Raw genomic sequence first — 27,763 nt, 5'->3', positions numbered from 1 at the left:
TGTGCGCTTTTCATCGCCCTGGATTAACAACCTTCTTGGTTGTAACCAGCACTACAAGAAAAACCAGCATTACCGACGGATATTTCCGTCGGTATATGCGAATACCGACGGAATACCGACGAATTTTATTCCGTCGGAAATATATTTGACGGGATGCGATTCTCGACGGAAACAAAGGTTTCTGTCGTTAATATTTTACCGACGGAAACATAGGTCCGTCGGTAATATCGCCGGAAACACTGTTCCAAACTCACGAAATTTGCCGACGGACATATTATTTCCGTCGGTAAAAAAATCACATTTTTTATGGAAAATGCACACATTTCTGACGGAATTGCTCTATCTGTCGGAAATATATCGCAGTAATTTTTCGATAAATTTCGACGGAAATTTTTTTCCGTCGGAAACCCAAAAAAAAAAATTCCAGGTTCTGCTTGTTTGGGTCATCATCCACATATACATTTCTCATATATATAAACAACCATCACAAACGATGGTTGTATACAATTCACACATCAAATACAATTTAAACATCAAATACAAATTACACATCTATAATACAATCCACACATCAATATATTTTATAACAATCACACACAAATAAAATCAACAAAAAATAAACACAATCCATATCTAACTCAATCTAGAGAATATATAGATGCAAAGATCCATAACAAAATTTAAGTTTACAGAATACATACCACACTAGAAAGTAATCCAAATAATACAAGAACGCTAAATGATAAAGAAAATCCTGTAAAAGTCAAATACAAAATGATCATGTTGATGTTTAAATAAACCGTTTGCATATATATATATATATATATATATATATATATATATATATATATATATATATAACAGATTTGATATGAAATGATACCTGAAAAAACGAGCATATCATCCAATGAAGAGCCAATATGTAAATCTGACCGAACGTGACTCCTGAAATATATATTAATAAAATATTTAGAAATAAATATATTATAATATTTATACAGAATAAATACTGTAAGGAAGATTAATATATGATAAATAAAAAGTAAAGTGTAAATGACCAACCCTCACAAAAATTAATCATCCCTGCGTGATGGATCTTGAGTCTCCTGTGACTCAGAACCATGTGATCCCTGAGTGAAATTAGCCACGATCTGGCGCATCTGGGCCATGAGATCATCATTGCTCTTGTCGCGTTCGACTCTCTTCTTCTCCTCATCAGCTCTCCATTGATCCATCTCAGTCATCCTCTGATCCATTGATTTCAGTTGAGTACGCAGTTCTTGATTTTCATGTCTTAAAGACTGCATCTCACTGGAAGAAGAGGAACTAGCACAGCCTACTGGATTCCTCAAACAATCAAATGCAACTTTGGCTTGAGAGCCAAGGCCGTAGAGGGTGGAGTTTTTTGTCCTTCCACCGACAACATCATAATAAATCTGATTTAGGTCGTCGGTGGATAAAGACTGTGGCCCCCCCCCCCCCCCCCCCTCTGCTAATGGATGAGATGCTTGAGCCACCCTTTCTGTCATTTGTTACTGCATAAAAAAAAATTATAATATCCAATTTAATCAATATTACTAAATACTAATATAGATAGAAGTGAAAAAAATGTAATAAAGTTAATAATCTTACGTGTAGAGTCTGAGATCGAGAATCAACAAATGATTCATCCTTCTTCTTATGGGTCTTGAGAAAGACCTCCATACATGTGGGCTGTCTGGCAAGCTCACGTTCCTACATTCCAAAAATGTAAGGGCAAAAAATTATACAAGTTTGGTAATAAATAGAAAATTTGTTACAAAGTATAACTTTAAATTATACTCACCAAATCCATAGTATGCTCAACAATAGATCTGGATCTTGACGTATGTCAAGCGGTACCGGTGCTCAGGCCACCTGGCTCTGTATTTCTATTTGCTTTTGCCTTTTCAGCATTTGTTTGCCACCTTTCTGCAACCCAGGTGGCCGTCCATGCACTCCAAATCGTCTCAGAAACATACGGAGGCCTGATGCCCTTCTTTCTCATATAATACATATGATCTCTGTACAATTTAGCACAGTAAGTATTCCATGTAGCTTTAAATTGCTCTTCTTGCCCGTCCACCCATGTGTATCTTTTCTGTAATTATAAGTTAAACATTTAGTTTAAATGATCCTATATTATAAGTTACCAAATATATTCAATTTACTTATCGCAAATTCATTATAATAAAACAAATTCATCTCCTGGTCCACATGCCTTCATGTAGTACCAGACATGCAAACTCGTTCCTTGAATTTGCCTGTGATATATGTGGCAACTCGGTGGCCATCTGGAGTGAATCTGCATGAAATAGACCTAAGTTATGAGAAATATATTATAAATAAATTTATATATGAACTTGAATTATTAATAAGAAAAAATACTTACGAGTCTCCGACAACAGTAAGGACCTTGTAGCCACGGGGTGCTACAGGCTGCTGCTCTGCCATAATGATATCTGTAAAATAACATTGAACACATCATAATAAGGTTTAAAAACATTACAATATAAATACAAAATAATATGGAAACATAACTTACTGACTAATCAACATTAACAGTTTCTATTGTTAGAGTGTATACTGAAAGCCTAAGCTTTTGTAAACATTTATTTTGAATAAAGAATCACATTTGGTCAAATTGTCTATATTTAGTTGTAGTTGTTCAATTAATTTATATTGTAGATAACATAGTATGTGGTGCTACATACAGAAGATGATGTTATCAGTACCTTATAAATTATAAACAGTAGCTCGCGACCAAAATGGAAAGGAACAAACCATTGGAAGGTCGTAGTGTAATTAGGAATTAGTTTATCTTGACTATATAATTACACTAGTACACTTAGAGTGTATTGAGTAGGACCATTTGAGGTTGTTTCTTTTATACTGACTTTATAAAGGAACAAATACCTCAGTTATTATGGAAGTGTGTGCTCTTAATCCTAATATAATAACAAACACATATATTTGATATTTATTTCTTTAATTTATCAATGGGTGAGATTTAGTTCGATAAATCAATAAGCTCGATAAGTTGGAAAATGATATTACTTATAGTGTGTGTTGTTGATTATAGAAGGAAACTGTGACCTAGTAATCTAGGTTGATAATGTCCCCAAGATGAGCTCATAAAGATTATCATGTTAAACCCTGCAGGTGGACTTAGTTCGACATGACGATGAGGTTGAGTAGTACTATTCTTGGATAAAGATATTAAATAAATGAGTTGTCAGTAACTCACTTAATTAGTGGACATTTGACATCTTAAACACAGGGAGATTAACACACTCATAATAAGAAGGAGTCCAAATATGTAATTTGAGATTGATGCGGTAGTTCAATAATAGTTCTCTAGTGGAATGAATTATTATTGATAAAATTAAGTTGTGTGTTCGGGGCGAACACGGGATGCTTAATTTTATCGGGAGACCAAAACCAATTCCTCCTCTCAGTCCCTATCGTAGCCTCTTATTTATAGAGTACTATACCCACCTTCTATACCCACCTAAAGGGGGTCGGCCAAGCTAGCTTGGGAATCAAGCTAGGGCCGGCCTAAGCTTGGTTTATGGGTGGTCGGCCCTAGCTTAAACCCAAGCTAGAGGGGGCCGGCCATAATGAAATTAAAAAGAATTTTAATTTTAATTTTAATTTTTATTATGTGGAAGATATAATTTATTAAAGAGAATTAAAATTAAAATATCTCTCTTAAAAGGGTCTACAAAAGATTAAAGAAAGAGATTAGATCTCTTTCCTTATTTGTAGATTGGAAAGATATTTTATTTTCTCTTTGAAAATTATTCACATGTTAAAAATTAAAATTATAGAAATTTCTTTTTATCAACCATGAAGGGATTTTTGAAGAAAAATTTTATTTTTAAAATTTCCGGAAACAAATTAGGAAGTTTTAATTTGTTGATTGAAACTTGTCTAATTTGTCTCTCTATGATGTGGCCGGCCATTATAAGTTTAATTGGGAAATTTTATTTTATTTTTCTCAATTAATTCATGTCAAGGAAAATTAAGGAAATTTTATTGTAATTAAATTTCCTAATTTGCCAAAGACAAGGAATATAAAAGAAGGGGTGGGGGTGCTTTCAAGGGTGACAACCTCTATTATTCTCTCCCTCTTTTCCTTGGTGTTGTGGCCGGCCAACCTCTCTCCCTCTCTTCCTCTTTGTGGTGGCCGAATCCTTCCTCTTGCTTGGAGCTCTTGTGGTGGCCAGATACTACTTGGAGAAGAAGAAGAAGAATGAGAGAAAGCTTGTATCCCTTGGAGCTTGGTTGGTGGTTTTTTCTTCATCCTTGGTGAAGCTCTTTTGTTTTGGCCGAACCTAGCTAGGAGGAGAAGAAGGTGCATTGGTGGTTTCTCATCTCGGAAGATCATTGCCCACACAACGTCCGAGGTTAGAAGAGGAATACGGTAGAAGATCAAGAGGTCTTTCTAGAAGGTATAACTAGTAATTTTTCCTTTCCGCATCATACTAGTTATTTTTGGAAATAATACCAAATACAAGAGGCTTACGATTCTAATATTTCGAATTTATTTTCGATGTAGTGTTCTTATGTTTATTTCTTTTCCTTGTGATTTGATTGTTCCTTTCTGTTAACCTAAAGTTATTTTAGGAAATTAAATATTAGCTTTCCATAAAAGGTTTTGTCTAGTCGGTGGTGGTTGCTCCCATATCCAAGAAGGCCATGTGCCTCGCCACGTTAGTACTGGGAACCAATTATGGAAATTAATATTTAATGGAATTAATAACTTAGGTGATTTGGATCGAACGTGTTAAGTTCCGCAGGAGATCCAAGTCTAAACCTAAAAGAACAAATAAATTAAGTTTTGGATCAAACGTGTTAAGTTCCGCAGGCGATCCAAAATTTAATTTAAAAGAGCACATGGTAGCTAGGAATAAGTTCAGACCTTTGTACAAAATTTTTGTACAGTGGAACCTCTAGGTTTTCCGAGTAGCAACCAACATCTATGTCCTCATCGCTAGAGTTAGATGAGCTTAGTGAAACTTCATCCTCACTGTAGGACATCTCTCCATCATCTATCTCTTCATAAATGCAATTAACATCTACAAGTAATTGAGAAGTAGATTGGTGTTGTAAATCAATTGAGTATCTCTCCACTTCATCATTCTGAAATGTATCATGGTTTTGAGCAGTGATTGTGTTCGGCATCTCTATGGTTGAGCGAGCCTTGATTCGACAAACAAACAACCATTCACTAGATCTTCTTCTCTTCATAGGATATTCAAGATAGAAAACTTGACTCGCTTGTATCCCAAAAATAAAAGGCTCAAACTTATTGAATCTTTTATTTACATTAACCTCAACTAAATTATAATTTGGATGAATTCTAGTACCTAATCTTGGTGTCGGATCATACCATGAACATTTCAGCAACACACACCTCTTTATTGGTAATGCAGGATATTCAATTTCTATGATTTCGTCAAGTCTACCATAATAATCAAACTCAGTGTTATTGTTGTCCATAGATCCTTTAACGCAAACATCAAAATTATAAGTTAATCTTCGTGAATCTCGTTGTGCCACGTGGAATTTAAGACCATTACCATAGTAACCAAAATACACCTTTATTTTACGAAGAGGTCCTGATGCAATATTCATTATCCTATCATCTTGCACATTTGATATTCTACGATCTTTCACCTATAAAAATAGATAACAAATATATTAGGACACTTCTTAATATACATGAACTTCATAATTTTCTAACTTCTCTAACTTACATATATTTGAAACCATAATGCAAATTCAGTCTTTAACTTTGTAGGTACCTCACTTGGACCAATTGATGGGTTTTGTAGATATAATTGTTGTTCATACAAGCTGAGAAAAAAAATAATTATATTAAAATTGGGATACCAAGCAAAATAATTAAATGGATTATAAATGTTTGATTTAAGAAGTTTACTTACTTTATGTATGGTTTGACCTCTTCACAATTTAAGAGTATATATGTTCTTGTAGCATGGTATTTTTCTTCGGTTAACCATCTAGAAAGCGATGCACCCATTAATTTACCAGGAAACTTGAAAATAGAAAGCATCGATGGGTCTATTGGCTGACAAGCATCATCAGAATTTCTAGGAAACTTGCGATGTCTTGTTTGCACACTTTCAACAAAATAATATGAGCAGAAAGAAGATGCTTCTTCAACCAGATAAGCATTGCATATTGACCCCTCAACTCTTGCTTTGTTACCAACATTATTTTTTAATTTCCTCAAAAATCGTTCGAATGGATACATCCATCTGTATTGTACAGGACCTGCTATTTGTGCCTCGTATGATAAATGTACTGGGAGATGTTCCATTGAATCAAAAAAACTTGGTGGAAATATGCGCTTTAGTTTACATAATATGAGAGGAATGTCTGTTTCTAGCTGAAGCATATCATCCATCATAATACACCTTGCTGTCAAATCTCTAAAAAATATACTTAATTCAATGAGTGCTTGCTAAATATTTTGAGGAAGTAAGTCATGAAAAGCTATTGGAATAAGTCTTTGCATAAATATATGACAATCATAACTTTTCATTCCAAACATCTTTAATCTATTCATATCCACGCATCGAGCCATATTCGAGGCATACCCATCTGGAAATTTGATTTCTTTCAACCAATTACATAAATCTTGTTTGTCATCTTTGTCCAATGTATAACAAGCTTTTGGAAATCTATTAGTTGTTTCATCTTGATGCAACTCAGGTCTATTGACTAGTTCTTTTAATTCCTTGCGTGATTTTGCAGTGTCTTTAGTTCTTCCAGGCACGTTCATCACAGTGTTAAATATATTGTCGAAGAAATTTTTCCCAATATGCATAACATCTAAATTATGACGAATAAGCAGATACTTCCAATACGGTAACTCCCAAAAAATACTCCTTTTCTTCCAACCACACTTGCATGTCCTAACAATATATTTATTTATCTCATCAGAACCAGATTGAGATACTAGTAGAAATCCATAACTGTCAATTTGCGCAAGGATTTGTTCACCTGAAGCATGGAGTGGAGGGGGGGTTTTCTTACTACAACATTTTTAAGAAAATTTTTCTTATTTCGCCTGAGAGAGTGATCAAGTGGTAAAAATTTACAATGATTATCAAACCAAGATACCTTCCTACTATAAGGTAATGAAAATGCATCAGAATCTGTCATACAGTGTGGACATGCTAATTTACCAGCTGTGCTCCATCCCGACAACATTGAGTATGCTGGAAAATCACTGATCGTCCATAATAATGCAACATACAATCTAAAATTTGTTTTACTTGCAACATCATAAGTCACCGACCCTACATTCCATAATTCATTCAACTTGGCAATAAGAGGTTGTAAGAAAACATTTATCTTGTCTTTGGGATTGGTAGGCCCAGGAATAAGTACTGTAAGGAACATAAATTCATCTTTCATAGACATCCATGGCGATAAATTATACGGTGTTAATATAACCGGCCAAGATGAATATTGTTGCCCTGACTGTCCAAATGGCTGAAATCCATCTGCAGAAAGTCCCAATTTCACATTACGTGGTTCCATTGCAAAAGAAGGAAATACAGCATCTAGATGTTTCCATGTAGGTGAATCACAAGGATGACACATTATACCTCCTTCGTGCTCATGCTCATGATGCCACATCATATAGCAAGCTGTAGCAGCAGATGCATACAAACGTTGAAGTCTAACAGTTAATGGAAAATAATACATCACTTTCCAAGTAATTTTTTTTTTCTTCTGTCCTAGTGTGCGAGTTTCATGCTTATAACGAGGGTGTGTACAGATTTTGCATTCACTAAGATCATTGTCTTCATTCCAAAATATCATGCAGTTATTTATACAATAATCAATCTTCTCTACAGGCAAACCTAAACCTCTGACCAATTTTTTTATACTGTAAAAACTATCAGTCATTATGTTATCAACAGGAAGCAATTCTGACATCAACTGACAAATGTCATCGTAACATCTTTCTGAAAAATGATGTTCTGCTTTCATATTCAATAATCTTGCAGTAGCTGATAATTGAGAATGACCAGAGGGAATATCTTTCCACAGTTCTCTTTCACTAGCCTTTAACATTTCATATAATTGTTGATATTCAGGTGTTGGTGTTTCATCTGTATTGGAATAATCAACTGCAGCATTCATCGCATCGTGCACCATTGATTGCATTGCATTATCATTAATTGATGATTCATGAGCAGTAAAAGTTGTGGCATATGACGAACTACCAGAAGGCCCAATTGATTCATAGAGATAAGGCTCACCGTGACAATACCAATTATAGTAATTTGACACAAAACCATTTCTACATATGTGTACTTTCACTGTATCCTCATCACGAAAAGCTTTATTCCTACATTTTTTAAGATTACATGGACACCGTAACTCAACACCATTCATACATTCAGGATGATTCTTAGCAAAGTTCACAAATTCTTCGACTTCAGCAATAAAATCATCTCTAATAAATCCATTTTCTAAACGATTATATATCCAAGCTTTATTCATAGACATTTTCACCTAACACTGATAAATTGAGAATTTCAAATCAGCATATAATAACATACTAACACAAAACAAACAAACAAACTATATTATGTAATAAATTAACAAACTAACATAACATACATCTAAATTTAATCATGTTAGACAACATAAAATAAATATAATTTACTAAATTATACCTGAAAATGTGTAAGTCAACTGGAGACGAGCAGCAAAAGCTGTTGGTGCAGCGGAGGCTGACAAGAGGGGGGTGAATTGCTGAAAACAAAAATTAAACTATACCCTCCTCGTACTTTCAACTCAATTAGTGCAATAGTGATAAATTAATAAAGCAATAAAAACTAAATAAAGAAATACAGAGAAGATCAGGATTTTAACCTGGTTACAACCAAGGAGGTTGTTAATCCAGGACAATAGAAAAAGTGCAGTAGAAAAATTCTCCTTCTCTGAAGGCGGAGAAGCCTTTTACACTTTGGAAGCTCAGAACTATTGCTAGGAAACACTACACAGTTGATTGCTTGAGTTGTTATTGAATTCCTAGCTCCAGGGGCCTTTATATAGGCCCTGGAAATCTTATCCCGAGAGTCCAAGGCGCCTCCAACAGGGTTCAAGGCGCCTCCAACTCGATCTGAGGATAAAACTTTATCCGCAACGCAAACGGTCAAACTGGCCTGCTCAAGGCGCCTTAAACAATCCATTCAAGGCGCCTTCAATGTGTTTAAGGCGCCTTCAAGGTTCCTGCTACAGTAATTTCTGCTACAGTAATTTCACTACAACAAAAACTGCAAATGACAACGGATATTATCCGTTATCGTAGGGTAAAAAAACCGTTGTAACTGAGGGTGTTGTAGAATGTATTGCCCTACGACAACGGTTTTGAATCCGTTGTCTTTGTAGACATTTGACAACGGTTTTTATCCATTGTTGTTTATATGCCTAAAATTTGGCTACGAAGGATACGACAACGTTTTAAAACCGTTGTGGTAGATAATTTCAACAACAGAAATAAACCGTTGTAGTAGATTTGTTTTACAACAGATATAAACTGTTGTGGTAGATAATATTTACTCGTTTTGCTTTTTTTAATATAAGCAAACCACCAATACAAAACTAAATATTTACTACATTAAATCCAAAATAAACATCCATATATAATTTATCTTGTAGCCACACATATACAAAAATATACAAAAATGAGTTGTTACTCATCAAAATACACATGTTTTCCATTACTGTTCTCCATATACATTAAATCACATGTTTTCCATTTGTTGTTCTCCATATGGCTTTTAATTTACAAATTAGCAAGGCAAGCTACATCCTAACAAAGCTCACTTCTTGCATAAAAAAAACTCAAGCCTCACGAATTGCCTGACCTGCAAGAGAAAAATTTAACAAAACTTATCAAATTTCAAAATTCCATATTATAGTCTACATGACAACACGAATTTCTGGAAAACAAGCAATACAAGATAGAACAGATATTAGGTGTTGTTTCATGCTACACAAGTCAAACAAAACGATACAAATCAGTGTGTATCAAGAAACAATCGACAACATCCATTCACGCGGGACAAAATTCCATTAATTATACTCAACACAAAAGAAGGAATGATCTTTTCTTCCTTGAGAATTATACCTCCTTGTCACTCGTTTGACGAAACTAACATGCAGTATATAGAGCGAACTATTAAGAAATCAAATTGCAGTATATAGATGTTTTCTATATCAATATACTATGGATCATACACGAAATGCCTTTACAAGTTCTTCATTTCATTCTCAAGCAATCACTAACATGCATAGGGCAAGCTCATAGGGTAAATCAAGGTTTCACATCTGCCTCAGAACATGCTTGTTTAGTGAAAGGTATTTCATTTGGTAAAACATGCTTGCTATAAATCTCTATGAACAATAATATTTTAATATTATCATACAGAACACTGTGAAATGCAGATCTCAGTATTAATGGAGAGAGAAAAATGGCAATCCAAGTCATATTCATGCCACATGAACAAAATGACATTTAGTATTATAACACTATGATTCTCTATATAAGTTCCATCGGATTTGAAATTCTTTGTTCAAATCAAAATATTTTTTAAAAAATACTATTTATCCTACATGGAGTATATACAATCAAATCCAGCATAAATATGCACAAGTACAAGTAAGATCACCTTAAGAAGAAATGAATCAAGTTTAAATGACATCTAGATAAAAATGAAATAAACTTATCTGTGGTATTAGACTCTTAAGATGCACTTCCCAAATTTCTTCTCCTTGTGCAGTCCATGCTACAACATTTCCATGAGTGCCAACTGTCACTATTTCAATTTTGCCATCATCATTAATATCAGCTTCCATAGCTGGTGCTTGAATCTCAGCCATCTCAAGAGAAAATTTGTTTCTCACTTGGCCTACACGAAATTGCTTTCAAAAATAAAATCAAGAAATCGAAGCTTTGTGCTCGGTTCTGATAATTTAAGATTACATAATTGCATATGATCCTGTCCGAATCGCCGAACCAAAGGACGCTGGGAACGTGTCGCTCTCCTAATCGATGGCGTAGGCCTCCAAAGCTCCGACGAACCTGCACAGAAGTCGGGCCGGGAAGGGGTTCCCGGCGGCGACCCTCCGACGCTCAAGTCAAGCGAAGCTCAATAGAGAGAAAGGGGCTCAAAAACTAGTAGCGTGCGTACCTCCGACGAAGTAAGAGGGCCTTTATATAGGGCAGCGAAGAAGTGGGTGTACACCTACCGAGGTGTACACGTGTCCATGGCCCATACCCCCGTAAAGGCTTGTCAATGAGCTTCCCTGACCCATACTGCTACAGTCCAAGCATGTCCTCGATGGGACAGCGAAATCTCCTGTCATAAGATTCGGAGCATGGTCTGCTCGTGAAACATACCTGCTGTCAGAAAAAGACGTTCCTTGACCTTTTCCCCTTTGCTTCAGATCTGTCGTCCGGTCGGCCAGCTCCTTCAACATCCGGTCGGCATTATGCGGTGATTTACTTGGGGCGATTCTCCATCACGTGCTTTGTGGAGACCATTAGCAGTATGTTACCTTATGGCCTGGGCCAAGCGTGCAGTCCACTCGTCCCTGCGATCTTTCCCCCTGAGCGCCAGAACCCTGACTTCCTACAGGGTGCCTTTAACCATCAGCCCGATACCGACCGGACGGCCGGATGGCCGTCCGGTCGGACCCAGCCCTCTACGGACGTTGACTCCACCGAACGGCCGGTCGGCCGTTCGGACGTCCCATCTCCAGACGGGCATCCTTCCACTTTGACTCCCACGTGGCGTTGACCTCACAGAACGGGGTCCCCTGTTCTTACCACCGGATCACTTGCCTCTCCTTCAAGTCTAGTCGAAGGAGGCGAATTGTCCGACTGACTGGACTGCGAATCTAGCCGGGCAGATCCTCCGTGCTAGTATCCTCCGATCGGCCTACCGCAGAGATGGCCTTGAACAAATCACCAATGGCATTCGCCGGATCTCCTCGGGTTTTGCGCCAATCTCTGACATTAAGGTTGAGCATGCTTTCATTAAATGCTCCGAATGGTAGAATGCCACGTGGCGCAATGCCATCAGCCTACGGCGGCGGCGGCATGGTGTTTTGATGCGATCGAAGCGATTCGAAATGGACGGCGAGATGCACGCTTTGATTCCCGTGACCTGGATCCAACGGTGGAGGTCGGCCGGCCTCCGCCCTATAAAGCCTTCGTTTCCTTCTCTCCCTCATTTGCTTCCGCGATCTCGACCACTGCCTCCAGTGCTTTGGAGCTCCGGCGATCCTGTTTCTGCTCTCCGACGCTCTCCGGCGCCTTTTTCGCGATCCCTTTCCTCGCCATAAGACTTTATATCTTTCCTTCCTCCTTTCCGGTGTTTCCTCCGCATTTTTTCCTCAGTTTCGATCCTTGAAACCTCCTTTCGTTTGCTGTCATTTTTCTCCTGCCTTTTTGCCTTTTGATTCTTTCCGATCGACCAATGGCTAGTTCTTCAAATCTCGACGACCAGTCGCTCGGCCCATGGTACACCACCATGCAGTCCCGATTCGAACAGCGGGATTTTGATATTCTGACAGACAATTTTGAAATCCCAGAGGATTTCAAAATTCGTCTAGCCGGTCCTTCCGCTCGGCCCCATAGGCCGCCGCGCGGAGCTTTCTGTGTCTTCCGAGACCAGTTTACCGCCGGTCTTCGCTTCCCTGTACATCCTTTCATCATAGATGTCTGCAATTTTTTCGGTGTGCCGCTCGGCAGTCTAGTACCCAATACTTTCCGTCTCCTTTGCGGTGTTGTCGTTTTGTTTAAGATTCACAACATTCCCCTCCGACCGAAGGTCTTCTTTTATTTCTATTACCCCAAGCAAGCCGAGCCGGGCACCTTCATGTTCCAAGCTCGACCCGGCTTGGTCTTTTTCAACAAACTCCCTTCTTCCAATAAACATTGGAAGGATTATTTTTTCTATATCCGTATGCCCGATCAGGCCACCTTCCAGACAAAGTGGCAAGTCAGCTTGCCCTCTACTCCCGAGCTGAAGAAGTTCAAGACCCGACCGGACTACCTCCACGCTGCAAACATACTAGCCGGTCTGCGACTCGACATCAATAAGCTCCTTCATGAAGGAGTGATGTATATCTTCGGTCTGAGTCCTATACAGACTCCTCTTCCGGCCAGCTTCGGTAAGAACTTTACTTGGACATTTGCTTTGATCGCTAACTGATTTCCTTTCTTTCTTTTGCAGCGGACATCGTCATGGATTCAGTGATGGCCGGCGTTTTGAAGAGAAAGGCGGCCGCTCTGGAAGCCGCGGCGACCAGAGAAATGGAAGCTTTGGGTATCCAGCCGGTCGGATCCCACGAAGGGGAGAGCGGGACTCAGGCTGAGTCGGCCGCTCAGGCCTCTCAACAAAATGTGGCCAGCGGAGCCACCCCTCCCCAAGAACGAACTGCACCCGAGGAGGGTTCTGCTCGGGAGGAGGAGCAACCTCTACAAAAGAGGCGCCGAGTGGAGACTCCTCTGCGCTCGGCCACATCAACGGTCCAACCGTCCGAGCGAGCAACCGCCGCCGCTCGAGGCAAGGCGCCAGAGGTCGAAGCCATTTCGTCTGATCGGACCCCCTCTGAATGGGACGAGCCGGAAGTCCCCATTGAGGCTATTCCGGTCAGCACCCGCCCGCCCACTCGGCACTTGGTCAAGCGCTCAACTATCCATTCGCAGTTTTCTGCGCCGGCTTCTGATCCCGGTCGGACGATCCCTGGTCACGGCCGCACAGTACGGGTCACCCTTCATCTCCCTACTGAGGAATTGCTGCCAGAAGCCGACCGGCCAACCGCGCCCAAGCATACCATCACCTTGAAAGGGCCCCTGGCCGAGATGTGGGCCGACGCTCGGGCGCGCATTGCAATGATCCCCCTCCGGAACTTGGCCAATAGCCACATGCAGGAGTCCACGGGGGTAAGTTTTCTTTTATGAAGCTTTACTTGCATTTTTCCGCTCGGCCTTTGACAATTTCGCCTTTTTGCATCAGCGATGGGTGGAAGAGATAGCTGTCTCCAACCGCCTGGCTATGGTGGATGAGGAGCTGAGGCAACTGAAGGCGGCAGGCGGTCCGTCCGGCTCTCAGGGCCCGTCTTACTCCGAGCTACAAAAGGAGCTGAAGAAAGCTCAAGATCTGTTGGCGGCCGAGCAAAAGAAAACGGTCGATCAGGCCCACGCCCTGGCCGAGTCCGAGCGACAAGTCAAGTCGCTCGACACAAAATTAACCCTGGCCACCACCCGAAAAAATACGGCCATCTCCGATTTGGAGAAAAAGAACGTGGAGGCTCGGGGCCTGGAGCTTAAGATAAAAGAGCTGATGGAGCAGCTTGATAGAGAGAAGGTGGGCCGCTCGGCTGACGCGGCAAAGCTTCAGAGTCTGAATGAGGCCCTCACTGGCTCCCAGGCGGCCTTCAAAGAATATCAAGATGCCGAGCCGAGTCGAGTTGCTGCCTTAAGACAGGGCTACATCCGCTCGCCTGAATTCTCGGAGAAAATCTGCGAGCGGATGTACACAGCCTTCGACTTGGCCATGACCGCGACCACCAACTATCTGAAGTCCAAGGGTCTTCTTCCAGAGTCCACTACCATTCCGGCCGGCGATCAAGTGGCGCTCCTGGAAAGCATTCCCAAGACCCTTTACGATTACATAGAGTAACTTTTGTAATTCGGCCACTCGGCTAGATATGATCCCTTTTGTACTTAGGCTGCTCGGCCTAAAGTTTTAATTTGAATGAAGTGTTTTCCTTTTGCACGCTGTCCTTTTAAGTTAGTGTGTGTGTCGTCCACTCGCCTATTATCACTCTTCTGGCATTCGAAAGGGAGTGTAGCGAAGTACTTGGAGTTACCTTTCCGCTCGGCTATTTATTTCGAGTGCATAACCTTCCGCTTAAGTACCTTTGTGCTCTGAGCCGAGCAGGACATGGAGTCGGTTTTATCGATATTGAAGGCGAGTTTCCGGAGGAATTGCATCCTTCTTATTGGCCTCACCCACACGACGATCTTCCACTCGGGTGTTTATAGATGCCAGCTCGTCTCTCGATATTTAACGTCGGAGCTCGACGGTCTTCCGCTCGGAAGGTTTATAGACGTCGGCTCGTCTCTCGATATTTAACGTCGGAGCTCGACGGTCTTCCGCTCGGAGGGTTTATAGACGCCGGCTCGTCTCTCGATATTTAACGTCGGAGCTCGACGGTCTTCCGCTCGGAAGGTTTATAGACGCCGGCTCGTTTCTCGATATTTAACGTCGGAGCTCGACGGTCTTCCGCTCGGAAGGTTTATAGACGCCGGCTCGTCTCTCGATATTTAACGTCGGAGCTCGACGGTCTTCCGCTCGGAAGGTTTATAGACGCCGGCTCGTCTCTCGATATTTAACGTCGGAGCTCGACGGTCTTCCGCTCGGAAGGTTTATAGACGCCGGCTCGTCTCTCGATATTTAACGTCGGAGCTCGACGGTATTCCGCTCGGAAGGTTTATAGACGCCGGCTCATCTCTCGATATTTAACGTCGGAGCTCGACGGTATTCCGCTCGGAAGGTTTATAGACGCCGGCTCGTCTCTCGATATTTAACGTCGGAGCTCGACGGCCTTTACGGCTAACTGATTATATACGCCCTGCCGAGGGGCGAGGGGTCTTCATTATCGAGCGTGCGGCTCGTACATTTATATGCCCCGGCCGAACGGCACGGGGGCACGGGGTCTTCACGCATTAAGCCATTCGGCGGAGAATGCTTAATGTGTTTTCATCTTTTTGCTTCATGCATTACAAGTACATAGACGACTAGCACATACACAAAAATGAATTACATTTGTGCACCTTTCATCCAGCTCGATAAGGCTGGAGATGATTTGCACTCCACGGTCGATCCAGCTGCCGCCCTACTTCATCCTCCAAGTAATATGTGCCCGAGCGAAGCTTTTCAATAACCTTGAAGGGGCCCACCCACGGTGCCTCCAATTTGCCGACGTCACCGACCGGCTTGACTTTCTTCCAGACAAGATCGCCGACCTGGAATGATCTGGGGATTACGTGGCGATTGTAATTTTGCTTCATCCGTTGCCGGTATGCCATCAGCTGGACGGACGCCTTGTCTCTTTCCTCTTCGACCAGATCCAGCTCTGTGTTCCGCCGCTCGGCGTTGCCCTCGTCATAGCTTTGGATCCTAGCGGATTCGACTCCGACTTCAACAGGAATGACTACTTCGCCGCCATACACCAAGTGGAAAGGTGTGACGCCCGTCCCTTCCTTTGGAGCCGTTCGGATGGCCCATAAGACGCCCGACACTTCATCTGGCCAACTTCCTCCCAAATGGTCAAGCCGAGCGCGCAAAATACGAAGAATTTCCTGATTGGCCACTTCGGCTTGACCGTTGCTTTGGGGATAAGCCACGGACGTGAAGTGTTGCTCGATGTCGTAGCTTTTGCACCAATCCTCTAGCATCTTCCCTGTGAATTGCCGCCCATTGTCTGAGACCAATCGGCGAGGGATGCCGAACCGACAGATGATGTGTTGCCAGATAAATTTTTTGACCATCTACTCGGTGATCTTAGCTAGCGGCTCGGCCTCCACCCACTTGGAAAAATAATCAACCGCCACTAGCAAAAATTTCCGCTGCCCGGTCGCCATCGGGAATGGACCAACAATATCCATTCCCCATTGATCGAAAGGACATGAAACTGTTGATGCCTTCATTTCTTCTGCCGGTCGGTGGTTGAAGTTATGGTACTTTTGGCATGAAAGGCACGTTGACACTGTCCGAGCGGCATTTGCTTGTAAAGTCGGCCAGAAGTATCCAGCTAGCAGGATATTCTTAGCTAGTGCTCGTCCGCCCGGATGTCCTCCGCACGATCCTTGATGTACTTCTTGGAGGATGTAAGCCGAGCTCATTTCAACAACGGGCGTGAGAAAGCCTTTTTATAAAGCTGATCGCCGATGAGTGTGAACCGACCGGCTCTCCTCCTTAGCAGCTGTGCTTCATATTCATTGGATGGTGTGGTGCCCGAGCGGAGGAACTCTATGATGGGCGTCCGCCAGTCGCTTGGAAATGTGAGGCCTTCCATCCAGTCGACATGCGCCACCAACAGTACTTTTTCAATTGGCCGCTGAATGGCGACCGACGTTATTGAGCTCGCGAGCTTGGCTAACTCATCAGCCGCTTAATTTTCTGCTCTGGGTATCTTCTGAACAATAACTTCTCGAAAATCAGCTTTGAGCTTCTCGAAGGCTTCAGCGTAGAGCTTGAGCCGAGCGCTATTGATTTCGAAGGTACCAGAGAGCTGCTGAGCAACCAACTGCGAGTCCGAGTGGAGTGTTACCCGACCGGCTCCCACATGCCGGGCAACCTGCAAGCCAGCTATGAGGGCCTCATACTCCGCCTCATTGTTGGTAGCTTTATAATCCAGCCGGACGGATAGGTGCATCTTTTCTTCTTGTGGGGAGAGCAGCAATATTCCAATCCCACTTCCGAGCCGAGTAGACGACCCATCCACATATATTCTCCACATAGCTTCCGACTCCGGCCTTTGCACCTCAGTCATAAAATCGGCTAAGGATTGCGCTTTGATCGCTGAGCGGGGCTGATATTGGATGTCAAATTCACTTAACTCCGTCGTCCATTTGATGAGCCGCCCGGATGCTTCTGGATTCAGTAACACACGTCCGAGCGGGCTATTGGTCTTGACGATGATAGTATGCGCTAGGAAGTATGGACGGAGGCGCCGAGCGGCGAGGATCAGGGCAAAAGCCAGCTTCTCGAGCCCAGTGTAGCGAGATTCAACATCTTTTAAAATATGACTAAGGAAATACACGGGCTCCTCTCCACTCGTCCTCACTAAAGCCGAGCCGATTGCTTGCTCAGTTGAAGATAAGTACATATAAAGTGGCTCACCAGCAGTCGGCTTGGCTAATACTGGGAGAGAGTTCAGATAGGCCTTCAAGTCTTCGAACGCCCGATCGCATTCTTCATCCCAGTGAAACTTAGTGGTCTTGCGCAATATTTTGAAGAAAGGGAGGCTCCGGTCGGCAGTTTTGGAGATGAACCTGGAGAGAGCCGTTATCCGACCGGTCAAACGCTGCACTTCCCTCGTGCTTCTCGGTGGCGGCATGTCTTGCAGAGCTTTCACCTTGCTGGGATTTGCTTCAATACCCCACTCGGTCACGATGTAACCCAAGAAACGTCCTCCTTTCGCTCCGAACAGACACTTCTGGGGGTTTAGTTTGACGTCATACCTCCTCAGTGCTCGGAAAGTCTCCTCCATATCCTCCAGGAGATCAGCCGCTCGGACGGATTTAATAAGAATGTCGTCCACATAAACTTCTAGGTTCCGCCCGATCTGCTCTTTGAACACTTTGTTCATCAGGCGCTGATAAGTGGCTCCCGCATTCTTCAACCCGAACGGCATCACCTTATAGCAATAGGTGCCGTCGACCGTCACAAAGCTGACTTTTTCTTGATCTTCACGGGCGAGCGGCACTTGATGGTAGCCTTGGTAAGCGTCAAGCATACATATTAATTCGCAGCCGGCCGTAGAGTCCACCAGCTGATCTATCCGGGGCAGGGGTAAAAGTCTTTCGGGCAAGCTTTGTTGAGATCCCTGAAATCTATGCACACTCTCCATTTGTTGCCCGACTTGGAGACTAATACTACGTTCGCCAGCCAGCTCGGGAACTGCACCTCGCGTATATGGCCGGCTTCCAGAAGCTTCTCCACCTCCGCCCGGATGATGGCATTCTGCTCGGCGCTGAAATCTCTTTTTTTCTGCTTTACCGGCCGAGCGTCCGGTCGGACATGTAACTCGTGCTGCGCTATGCTCGGCGAAATTCCGGGCAGCTCATGTGTCGACCAGACGAAGACATCGTGATTTCTTCGGAGGCATTGGATCAGCTCCTCTTTCTGCTTCTCCTCCAGATCGGACGCAATAAAAGTCGTGGCCTCCGATCGGATTGGGTGAATCTGTACCTCCTCTTTTTCTTCATAAATTAAAGAAGGTGGCTTCTCAGTGATGGCGTTTACCTCGATCCGGGGCGTCTTCCGAGCGGAGTTGGCTTCTGCTCGGACCATCTCGATGTAGCATCGCCGAGCTGCTAGCTGATCTCCCCGTACTCCACTGGGAACTTGATCTTCTGATGGAAGGTTGAGACGACCGCTCGGAATTCGCTGAGCGCCGGTCGTCCCAAAATGACGTTGTAGGACGAGGGATAGTCGACCACCACAAAATTTGTTGTCCTTGTCCTTCTGAGGGGCTCTTCTCCCAGCGAGGTAGCCAGCCGGATCTGTCCGACCAGCTGAACTTCGTTACCCGTAAACCCGTAGAGCGGAGTTGTCATGGGTACCAGCTTGGCTCGATCAATTTGCAGCTGATCGAAAGCCTTCTTGAATAAGATGTTGACTGAGCTCCCTGTGTCAACAAATACGCGGTGAATTGTGTAATTAGCTATTACCGCTTTGATGAGCAGAGCATCGTCGTGGGGTACTTCAACTCCTTCCAAGTCCCCTGGCCCGAAACTGATTTCCGGTCCGCTCGCCCGTTCTTGGCTGCAGCCAACGGCATGGATTTGGAGCTGGCGGACGTTCGCCTTTCTAGCTCGGTTGGAGTCTCCTCCGGTCGGTCCGCCAGCAATAACGTTGATCTCGCCTCGGGAAGTATTGCTTCTATTTTCCTCTTCCCGAGCGGACGGTCGGGACCGTTCTCTAGATGCTCGGCGATTCTCCTGCCTTGGAGAACGATGCCGATCGGGAGTCTGTTGCTGCTGTGGCCTATCAGCTTGCGTCCGACCGGCTTCATGAGCTCTTTGTCTCCTGTCGACGGAGGGAGATCGTCGTCTGGTATTCCGGGGGACGGGGTGAGCCACGAAGGGGAGACTTCGACAATCCCTTGTATTGTGCGTATCCGTCCGGTGGAAGGAGCAGAACATCGGGGTCCATTTCTTCTTTGGCTTTGGCCGAGCGGCAGCTACCTCTTGCACTTGGGATCGGACATGGAGGGATCGAATTGCTTCGGCCCTTGGTCCTCTGGGCGGCTGATGAGTGGCGTGTGGTTTCCGCTCGGCCGGGGGAGCCCGCTCGGTTGGAGCTTCTTTTTTCCTAGCCGCTTGTGCTTCTTCCACGTTGATGTATTCGTTAGCCCGGTGTAGCATGTGATCATAATCTCGGGGCGGCTTTCGGATGAGCGCTCGGAAGAAATCCCCATCCACTAGGCCTTGTGTGAAGGCATTCATCATGGTCTCCGAGGTGGCCGTTGGAATGTCCATCGCCACTTGATTGAACCGCTGGATGTAAGCTCGAAGCGATTCACGGGCTTCTTGTTTGATGGCGAACAGGCTCACGCTCGTTTTCTGGTAACGTCGACTGCTAGCAAAATGGTGGAGGAAGGCCGTTCGGAAATCTTTGAAGCTTGTGATGGATGCGTCCGGCAATCTCCGAAACCACCGTTGAGCCGACCCGGAGAGGGTGGTGAGGAAAACTCGGCACTTTACTCCATCTGTGTATTGATGGAGAGTAGCTGTGTTGTCAAACTTACCCAGATGATCATCCGAGTCGGTTGTCCCATTGTACTCGCCGATCGTCGGGGCTACGTAGTGCTTGGGCAGAGGATCTCGTAGAATAGCCTCTGAAAATTGGCGATTGATCCGCTCGGGCGATGCGTCCGCTCGGGGGGTTTTTCCTTTTCTCTCGTCTCGTCTGGGCATTTCATCCGAAGAGGATCCCCGATCTCTATGAGCTGCTATGGATTCGGGGGTGTGAAATAAGGCTCGATGAAATGCAACGGTGGTCTGCGGTGCTTCCGCTCGGCCACCAGACATTGATGTTGCTTGCTGTTCTGGACGCTCGGCTGTTGTTTTCTGTTTTTGCTCCACAAGCTTGGCGGCCCTTATCTCGATCAGAGCGTCGAGTTCCTCATTCGAGAGCGTCACCATATGTTGTCGTCCAGCTTCGTCCATTGTTTCCGGTCGGAAGCAGGAGCGTTCCCACAGACGGCGCCAAATTGATCCTGTCCGAATCGCCGAACCAAAGGACGCTGGGAACGTGTCGCTCTCCTAATCGATGGCGTAGGCCTCCAAAGCTCCGACGAACCTGCACAGAAGTCGGGCCGGGAAGGGGTTCCCGGCGGCGACCCTCCGACGCTCAAGTCAAGCGAAGCTCAATAGAGAGAAAGGGGCTAAAAAACTAGTAGCGTGCGTACATCCGGCGAAGTAAGAGGGCCTTTATATAGGGCAGCGAAGAAGTGGGTGTACACCTACCGAGGTGTACACGTGTCTGTTAGAGTGTATACTAAAAGCCTAGCTTTTGGTATAAACATTTATCTAGAAATAAGAATCACATTGGTCAAATGTTTACATTTATGATAAATGTAGTTGTTCAATTAATTTATATTGTAGATAACATGGTGTGTGGTGTCACACACAAAGGATCATGTTATCAGTACCTTATAAATTATAAACAGTAGCTCACGACCATAATGGAAAGGAACAAACCATTGGAAGGTCGTAGTGTAATTAGGTATTAGTTTATCTTAACTATATAATAACACTAGTACACTTAGAGTGTATTGAGTAGGACCATTAGAGGTCGTTTCTTTTATACTGACTTTATAAAGAAATAAAGACCTCAGTTATTATGGAAGTGTGTGCTCTTAATCCTAATATAATAACAAGCACATATATTTGATATTTATTTCTTTAATTTATCAATGGGTGAGATTTAGTTCGATGAATCAATAAGCCCGATAAGTTGGGAAATGATATCACTTATAGTGTGTGTTGTTGATTATAGAAGGAAACTGTGTCCTAGTGATCTAGGTTGAGAATGCCCCCAAGAGGAGCTCATAAGGATTGTCATGTTAAACCCTGCAGGTGGACTCAGTCCGACATGACGATGAAGTTGAGTGATACTACTCTTGGAGCTAGATATTAATTAAGTGAGTTGTCAGTAACTTACTTAATTAGTGGACATTTGTTATCTTAAACACAGGGAGACTAACACACTCATGATAAGAAGGAGCCCAAAATGTAATTTGGGATTGGTGCGGTAGTTCAATAATAGTTCTCTAGTGGAATGAATTATTATTGATAAAATTAAGTTGTGTGTTCGGGGCGAGCACGAGATGCTTAATTTTATCGGGAGACCAAAACCAATTCCTCCTCTCGGTCCCTATCGTAGCCTCTTAATTATAGAGTACTATACCCACCTATACCCACCTTCTTACCCATCCTATAGGGGCCAACCAAGCTGAGACCAAGCTAGGGCCGGACATGGGTATGTTCATGGGTGAATTCATGTGGTCGTCCCTATTAAAATAAAAAGGAATTTTAATTTTAAAATTTTTCTTATGTGGATAATATAATTTAAAAGAGAGTTTAAAAATTTAAATCCTTCCTTTTATAAGATTCTACAAAAGATTAAGAGAAGAGTTAAAATCTCTTTCCTTATTTGTAGATTAAAAGGTTGATTTTAATTTTGGTAAAAACTTTCCTTTTAATTATATTCATGATTTAAAAGAAAGTTTGAAAATTAAAAATTCTCTTTTATTAGTTTCTACAAAAGATTAAGAAAAGATTTAATATCTTTCCTTATTTGTAGATTGAAAGGAGATTTTAATTTTTAGAGATAACTTTCCTTTTTAGAAATTATCCACATGTTTAAAAGAAAGATTTTAATTTATAAAATTTCTTTTTATTAATCAATCATTAAGGGGTTAAAATTATTGGAGAAATTTTTATAAATTTCTAGAAACAAATTAGGAAGTTTTAATTTTTGTTTTAATTAAAACTCTCCTTGTTTTGGGGAGAAGAGTGGCCGACCATTATAATTTGAAAAGAGAAAATTATTTTAATTAAATAAATTTTCCTTTTCAATGGCAAAAGAATTAAGGAAGTTTTTACTAAATTTTCCTTATTTGCCAAGACCAAGGATTATAAAAGAGGGGGTAGAGGAGGCTTCAAGGTGAACGACTCTATTCTATTTTTCCTCTCTTTTCTCCTTAGGTGTGGCCGGCCCTTTCTTTCCTCTCCTCTCCTTTGTGTGGCCGAAACCTTCTCATGGTGGAGATATCTTTGGTGGCCGGATCTAAGAAGGAGAAGAAGGAGAGAAAAGAAGCCTCTTTTCTAGCATCCCTTGGAGCATGGTGGTGGTGGCCGAACCTCTTCATCCTAGGAGAAGTTTTGATGGCCGAAACTTGTAAGGAAGAAGAAGGTGCTTGGTGGTTCTCATCTCAGAAGATCGTTGCCCACACAACGCCCGAGGTTAGAAGAGGAATACGGTAGAAGATCAAGAGGTCTTTCTAAAAGGTATAACTAGTAATTTTTATTTCCGCATCATACTAGTTATTTTTGGAAATAATACTAAATACAAGAGGCATACGATTCTAGAGTTTCGAATTTGTTTTTGATATAGTGTTCTTTTGTTTTTCTTTCCCTTGTGATTTGATTGTTCTTTTCGGTTAACCTAAAGTTATTTTAGGAAATTAAATATTAGCTTTCTATAAAAGGTTTTGTCTAGTCGGTGGTGGTTGCTCCCATATCCAAGAAGGTCATGTGCCTCGCCACGTCAGTACTGGGAACCAATTATGGAAATTAATATTTAATGGAATTAATAACTTAAGGTGACTTGGGTCGAACGTGTTAAGTTCCGCAGGAGATCCAAGTCAAAACCTAAAAGAACAAATAGATTAAGTTTTGGATCAAATGTGTTAAGTTCCGCAGGCGATCCAAAATTTAATTTAAAAGAACACATGGTAGCTAGGAAAATGTTCAGACCATTGTACAAAATTTTTGTACAGTGGAACCTCTAGGTTTTCCGAGTAGCAACCAACAGTGTCCATGGCCCATACCCCCGTAAGGGCTTGTCAATGAGCTTCCCTGACCCATACTGCTACAGTCCAAGCATGTCCTCGATGGGACAGCGAAATCTCCTGTCATAAGATTCGGAGCATGGCCTGCTCGTGAAACATACCTGCTGTCAGAAAAAGACGTTCCTTGACCTTTTCCCCTTTGCTTCAGATCTGTCGTCCGGTCGGCCAGCTCCTTCAACATCCGGCCGGCATTATGCGGTGATTTACTTGGGGCGATTCTCCATCACGTGCTTTGTGGAGACCATTAGCAGTATGTTACCTTATGGCCTGGGCCAAGCGTGCAGTCCGCTCGTCCCTGCGATCTTTTCCCCTGAGCGCCAGAACCCTGACTTCCTACAGGGCACCTTTAACCATCAGCTCGATACCGACCGGACGGCCGGATAGCCGTCCGGTCGGACCCAGCCCTCTACGGACGTTGACTCCACCGAACGGCCGGTCGGCCGTTCGGACGTCCCATCTCCAGACGGGCATCCTTCCACTTTGACTCCCACGTGGCGTTGACCTCACAGAACGGGGTCCCCTGTTCTTACCACCGGATCAGCATATTTGAGATAGAGAAAGAGCAAGAGACATGTTAATAATATCCTTTAAATTTACATTGTCTTCTCTTTTTGAAAATGAAATACAAGAGATATTAATGTCACATAAGTGTCACATATAGGAAAGTCTTAAGTAAATAATTAAAGGCACGAGTTTGCCATTAGACCTAGTCCATTTCAGTTCAAGATTAGTGAAACTTGGTGAGGACCCTAATTCCCAAACATATACCACAAACTCTAATGTTAGCAACTAAACTAAATCCACCCTTAGGATACACAACCACAAAATTTGATCTCATGTCAAATTCCTATTTCTGCTAAATAATTCACTGACTTCTATTCAGAGAGGTTTCAGTTTGTATTCTAAATTTCTACAAGTTCTAACAGAAAATCCTACTCAAACTGCAAAATTTACCACGATAGTAAAGATGCAATTCCTCCAATATATATTGGGTAAAATGCAGTATATAAACATGAAGATGTTGCAGTTAATAACATTACAAAGAACACATTGACTTACCAAAGATAATAATTACAACTATAAAATGAAACCAAAAAAAATTACCATGATGATCCAAAATATAAAACAAGCCATAGGAAGTGCCAACAAGAATGTCCAATTTTCCATCACCATCCAAGTCAACCACAGTAGGAGAAGAATAAACATATGCACGGAAATTCCCCGAATCGACACTTAAATCAAGATCTTGAATCCATTTGACTTGCTTTGTATCAAGGTTGAAAACTACAATCTCACTTGCTACATATTTTTCAATGTTGATACCCCCTAACTCAGCTGAATGCTCTGGATTATCATAATACCTTCCAACTTATCAACTGTAATAAGAAAGAATTGAATGCACAAACAACCATAGATACATATGACATTCACCAAAAAAACCAGTACAAATGCATTAAATATACAAGAACAAAATGATAGTAGTATCTTAGTTGAATACAACCATAGTTTGGGCAGATGAAGAATCAATTCGACAAGCCAACATTGTGAGAATCATGACCTAAGACTAAGACCAGTAAGAATAATTACACACGGTTCACATACAACCATTAAATTTCTGAAAATTGTATGAAAAGCAGTGTAAAAAAGTATGTTGATTCTTCCTGTAATAAACTTCCATCAATATTGAGTTGTTATTGTAACATTGTAACCTACATAAGATTAATATATCATATGTCAGATGTAGAAAGTATCAAATTAGTCTATGACTTTGGCACCAATTTTCATTTCAAGAAACAGAATGTCTAGAAAGATGATATCATCGTACAAGAAAACTTTTTAAACAAAAAGTAGAGAAGTTGCTTACCACAAACTTTTCCACAGAATAATTACATCCAAAAGAAAGTACCAGAAATAGTTTTCGTATCATTATGGGAATTTTTTCATGTAAAAATACCACAAATGTATAAAGTAAAAATTCTTACTCGCGGTCAAAGAAGTATGAAACAGCCACAACCATTTCTTTAGTACCATCATTATCTATGTCAGCAATTACCTTCATAGAATATTAAAAATGTGCGTCAAGCTTTTAGGAATTAAATTCCCTGATTTTTTCCTTTTTCTGTATGATCAACTCCAATGGAACTTACTGGAGTGCAAAGTATGTGTGAATCTATGCTAACATAATCTTCTGCTGTCTCATGGCTCTCTTCTATCCAATTTTCATCCCCCCACATTGATTCATCAATATAATCATCATAGTCATAATTATACTCATCAACTAACTCATCTGTATCTCTAAACAAATCAAAAGATGAATCAGCTTCTTCTTCCAGTTCTTGGTCATTTTCCACAGTTGCTCCTTGCACTCCATCACCAGTGTTATGGTCTTTCGAATGTCCATCGTGGGCCCCTTGATTATCAATTTCTTCAAGAAGCCTTCTTTGCGTTTGTGTTTGATTTTCCTCTGTACCATTTTCCAATGAAGCGTCCCTTTTGATTGTGTCATTAAGATTGCTTGACACTCCATTGTATTGACTAGTTTGGGCAAAATCAAGTTTTCCTCTGTCCTCAAGCTTAGATGTATTCATTGAGAGGTTGTTCACAATGTTTGTAGAATCATAATTATTTGACCCATTCATGCTCCCATTTATATCTGGATAAAAAGCAACAGAATATTCCTAATTTGATTCATAATCAGAATCTCAAAAAGGAATATGTGATACTTGGAATATTAGTTTATAAACCCATATGCTAATTTCTCAATCATCGTATAACATACTTACAAAATTTGACATGTTAATCCTAATATATTTACCATAGCAAAGCTATTTAAGACATCTTAAATATGTTACAGGAGTTGCAAAACAAAACACAGTGTTTCACATTTAAATATGTATAAAAATGCAAACGCAAAAAGTTCACGAACAACAACGATCATCACAATTATAATATGGCTAATTGGCCAACATCCTCAGGAAATAGAAATAAAAGCAAAGGCGATTGCAGTTGGGTTGTGATCACATACGAGATATTGAGTTCTTAGCAGAAGCCTCCTTGGAAATTGAATCATCATGGACATCTGGATGTGAACGATCCACTGGATCTGGATCCAAGCCAGCATACCAGTTTTTACGAACCTTTCTATGAGGTACTTCTAGCTTATCCATCATCAGATAGCCAGAGACCCTATTATAGCTACCAGATTTATGTCAACGTGCAGCAATCCACCAAACAATTGTTGAAGCTACTTACCTGAAAAAATTTACAACTCCATCATAGGTAGCTAACGCTATTTCTCTTGTACCATCCTTGTCTATATCATATAAGAGAGGGCTGGAATGGACTGTCGATTGGTGAAAAGCAGGCCATCCTGATGAATTTGGAATTTTCACATCAATGGAAACTATACGCTATTATGTGTTGAGTAACTACAAAAAGCATGCAAAGGAACTACCAACAATATATTGAAATTTATAAATAAATGACTAGATAACAGAAATAACATTAAAGAGATACCTGGCATTTTATCACCATCAGAACCCTCCAATACTTCGAGGTAATGGACAAATGATGGTACCACTATCTCTAGCTTGCCATCACTGGAGTTGCAAGAATACAACAATAAGTCAACCTCTCAGTTAGCACAGATACGACTGTGTCCACTATTCCAATAAAAGTGGCGAGCTGTGCAAGACCTAGAAAACCTATCCGAACACACTATTTCGACCAATAAAAGTGAATAATAAACAGAAATCGATGCTTAAAACCGACACCTTCAGAGATCAAACACCACAAACTTTGACAT

General features: G+C 41.9%; 1 protein-coding gene across 1 annotated transcript; it reads right to left on the bottom strand.

Annotated features, from left to right (window-relative positions):
- Positions 1 to 1,073: 1,073 nt before the first annotated feature.
- LOC122041644 (protein DEFECTIVE IN EXINE FORMATION 1-like) lies at positions 1,074 to 27,763 on the bottom strand. The gene is made up of 12 exons (XM_042601402.1): positions 27,749 to 27,763; positions 27,475 to 27,589; positions 27,211 to 27,328; positions 26,984 to 27,144; positions 26,106 to 26,611; positions 25,941 to 26,011; positions 25,063 to 25,319; positions 10,800 to 10,985; positions 2,411 to 2,480; positions 2,266 to 2,323; positions 1,882 to 2,119; positions 1,074 to 1,336 (listed from the first exon to the last, which is right to left on the bottom strand). Exons 1-12 carry the CDS (start codon positions 27,761 to 27,763, stop codon positions 1,074 to 1,076), a joined length of 2,058 nt encoding a protein of 685 aa, XP_042457336.1.

This window comes from Zingiber officinale, chromosome 1B (assembly GCF_018446385.1).
Source record: "Zingiber officinale cultivar Zhangliang chromosome 1B, Zo_v1.1, whole genome shotgun sequence".
In the NCBI taxonomy this organism is placed as follows: domain Eukaryota; kingdom Viridiplantae; phylum Streptophyta; class Magnoliopsida; order Zingiberales; family Zingiberaceae; genus Zingiber; species Zingiber officinale.
Note: the sequence above shows the minus strand (reverse complement) of the source record. Positions and strands in the feature narration are given on the sequence as shown.

Coding starts and splice junctions, on each gene's coding strand:
- LOC122041644 (XM_042601402.1), bottom strand. Junction 2,324..2,410: donor CTTACTGTTGTCGGAGACTC/GTAAGTATTTTT, acceptor TATTTCATGCAG/ATTCACTCCAGATGGCCACC. Junction 1,337..1,881: donor GCCAGGTGGCCTGAGCACCG/GTACCGCTTGAC, acceptor GGAATCCAGTAG/GCTGTGCTAGTTCCTCTTCT.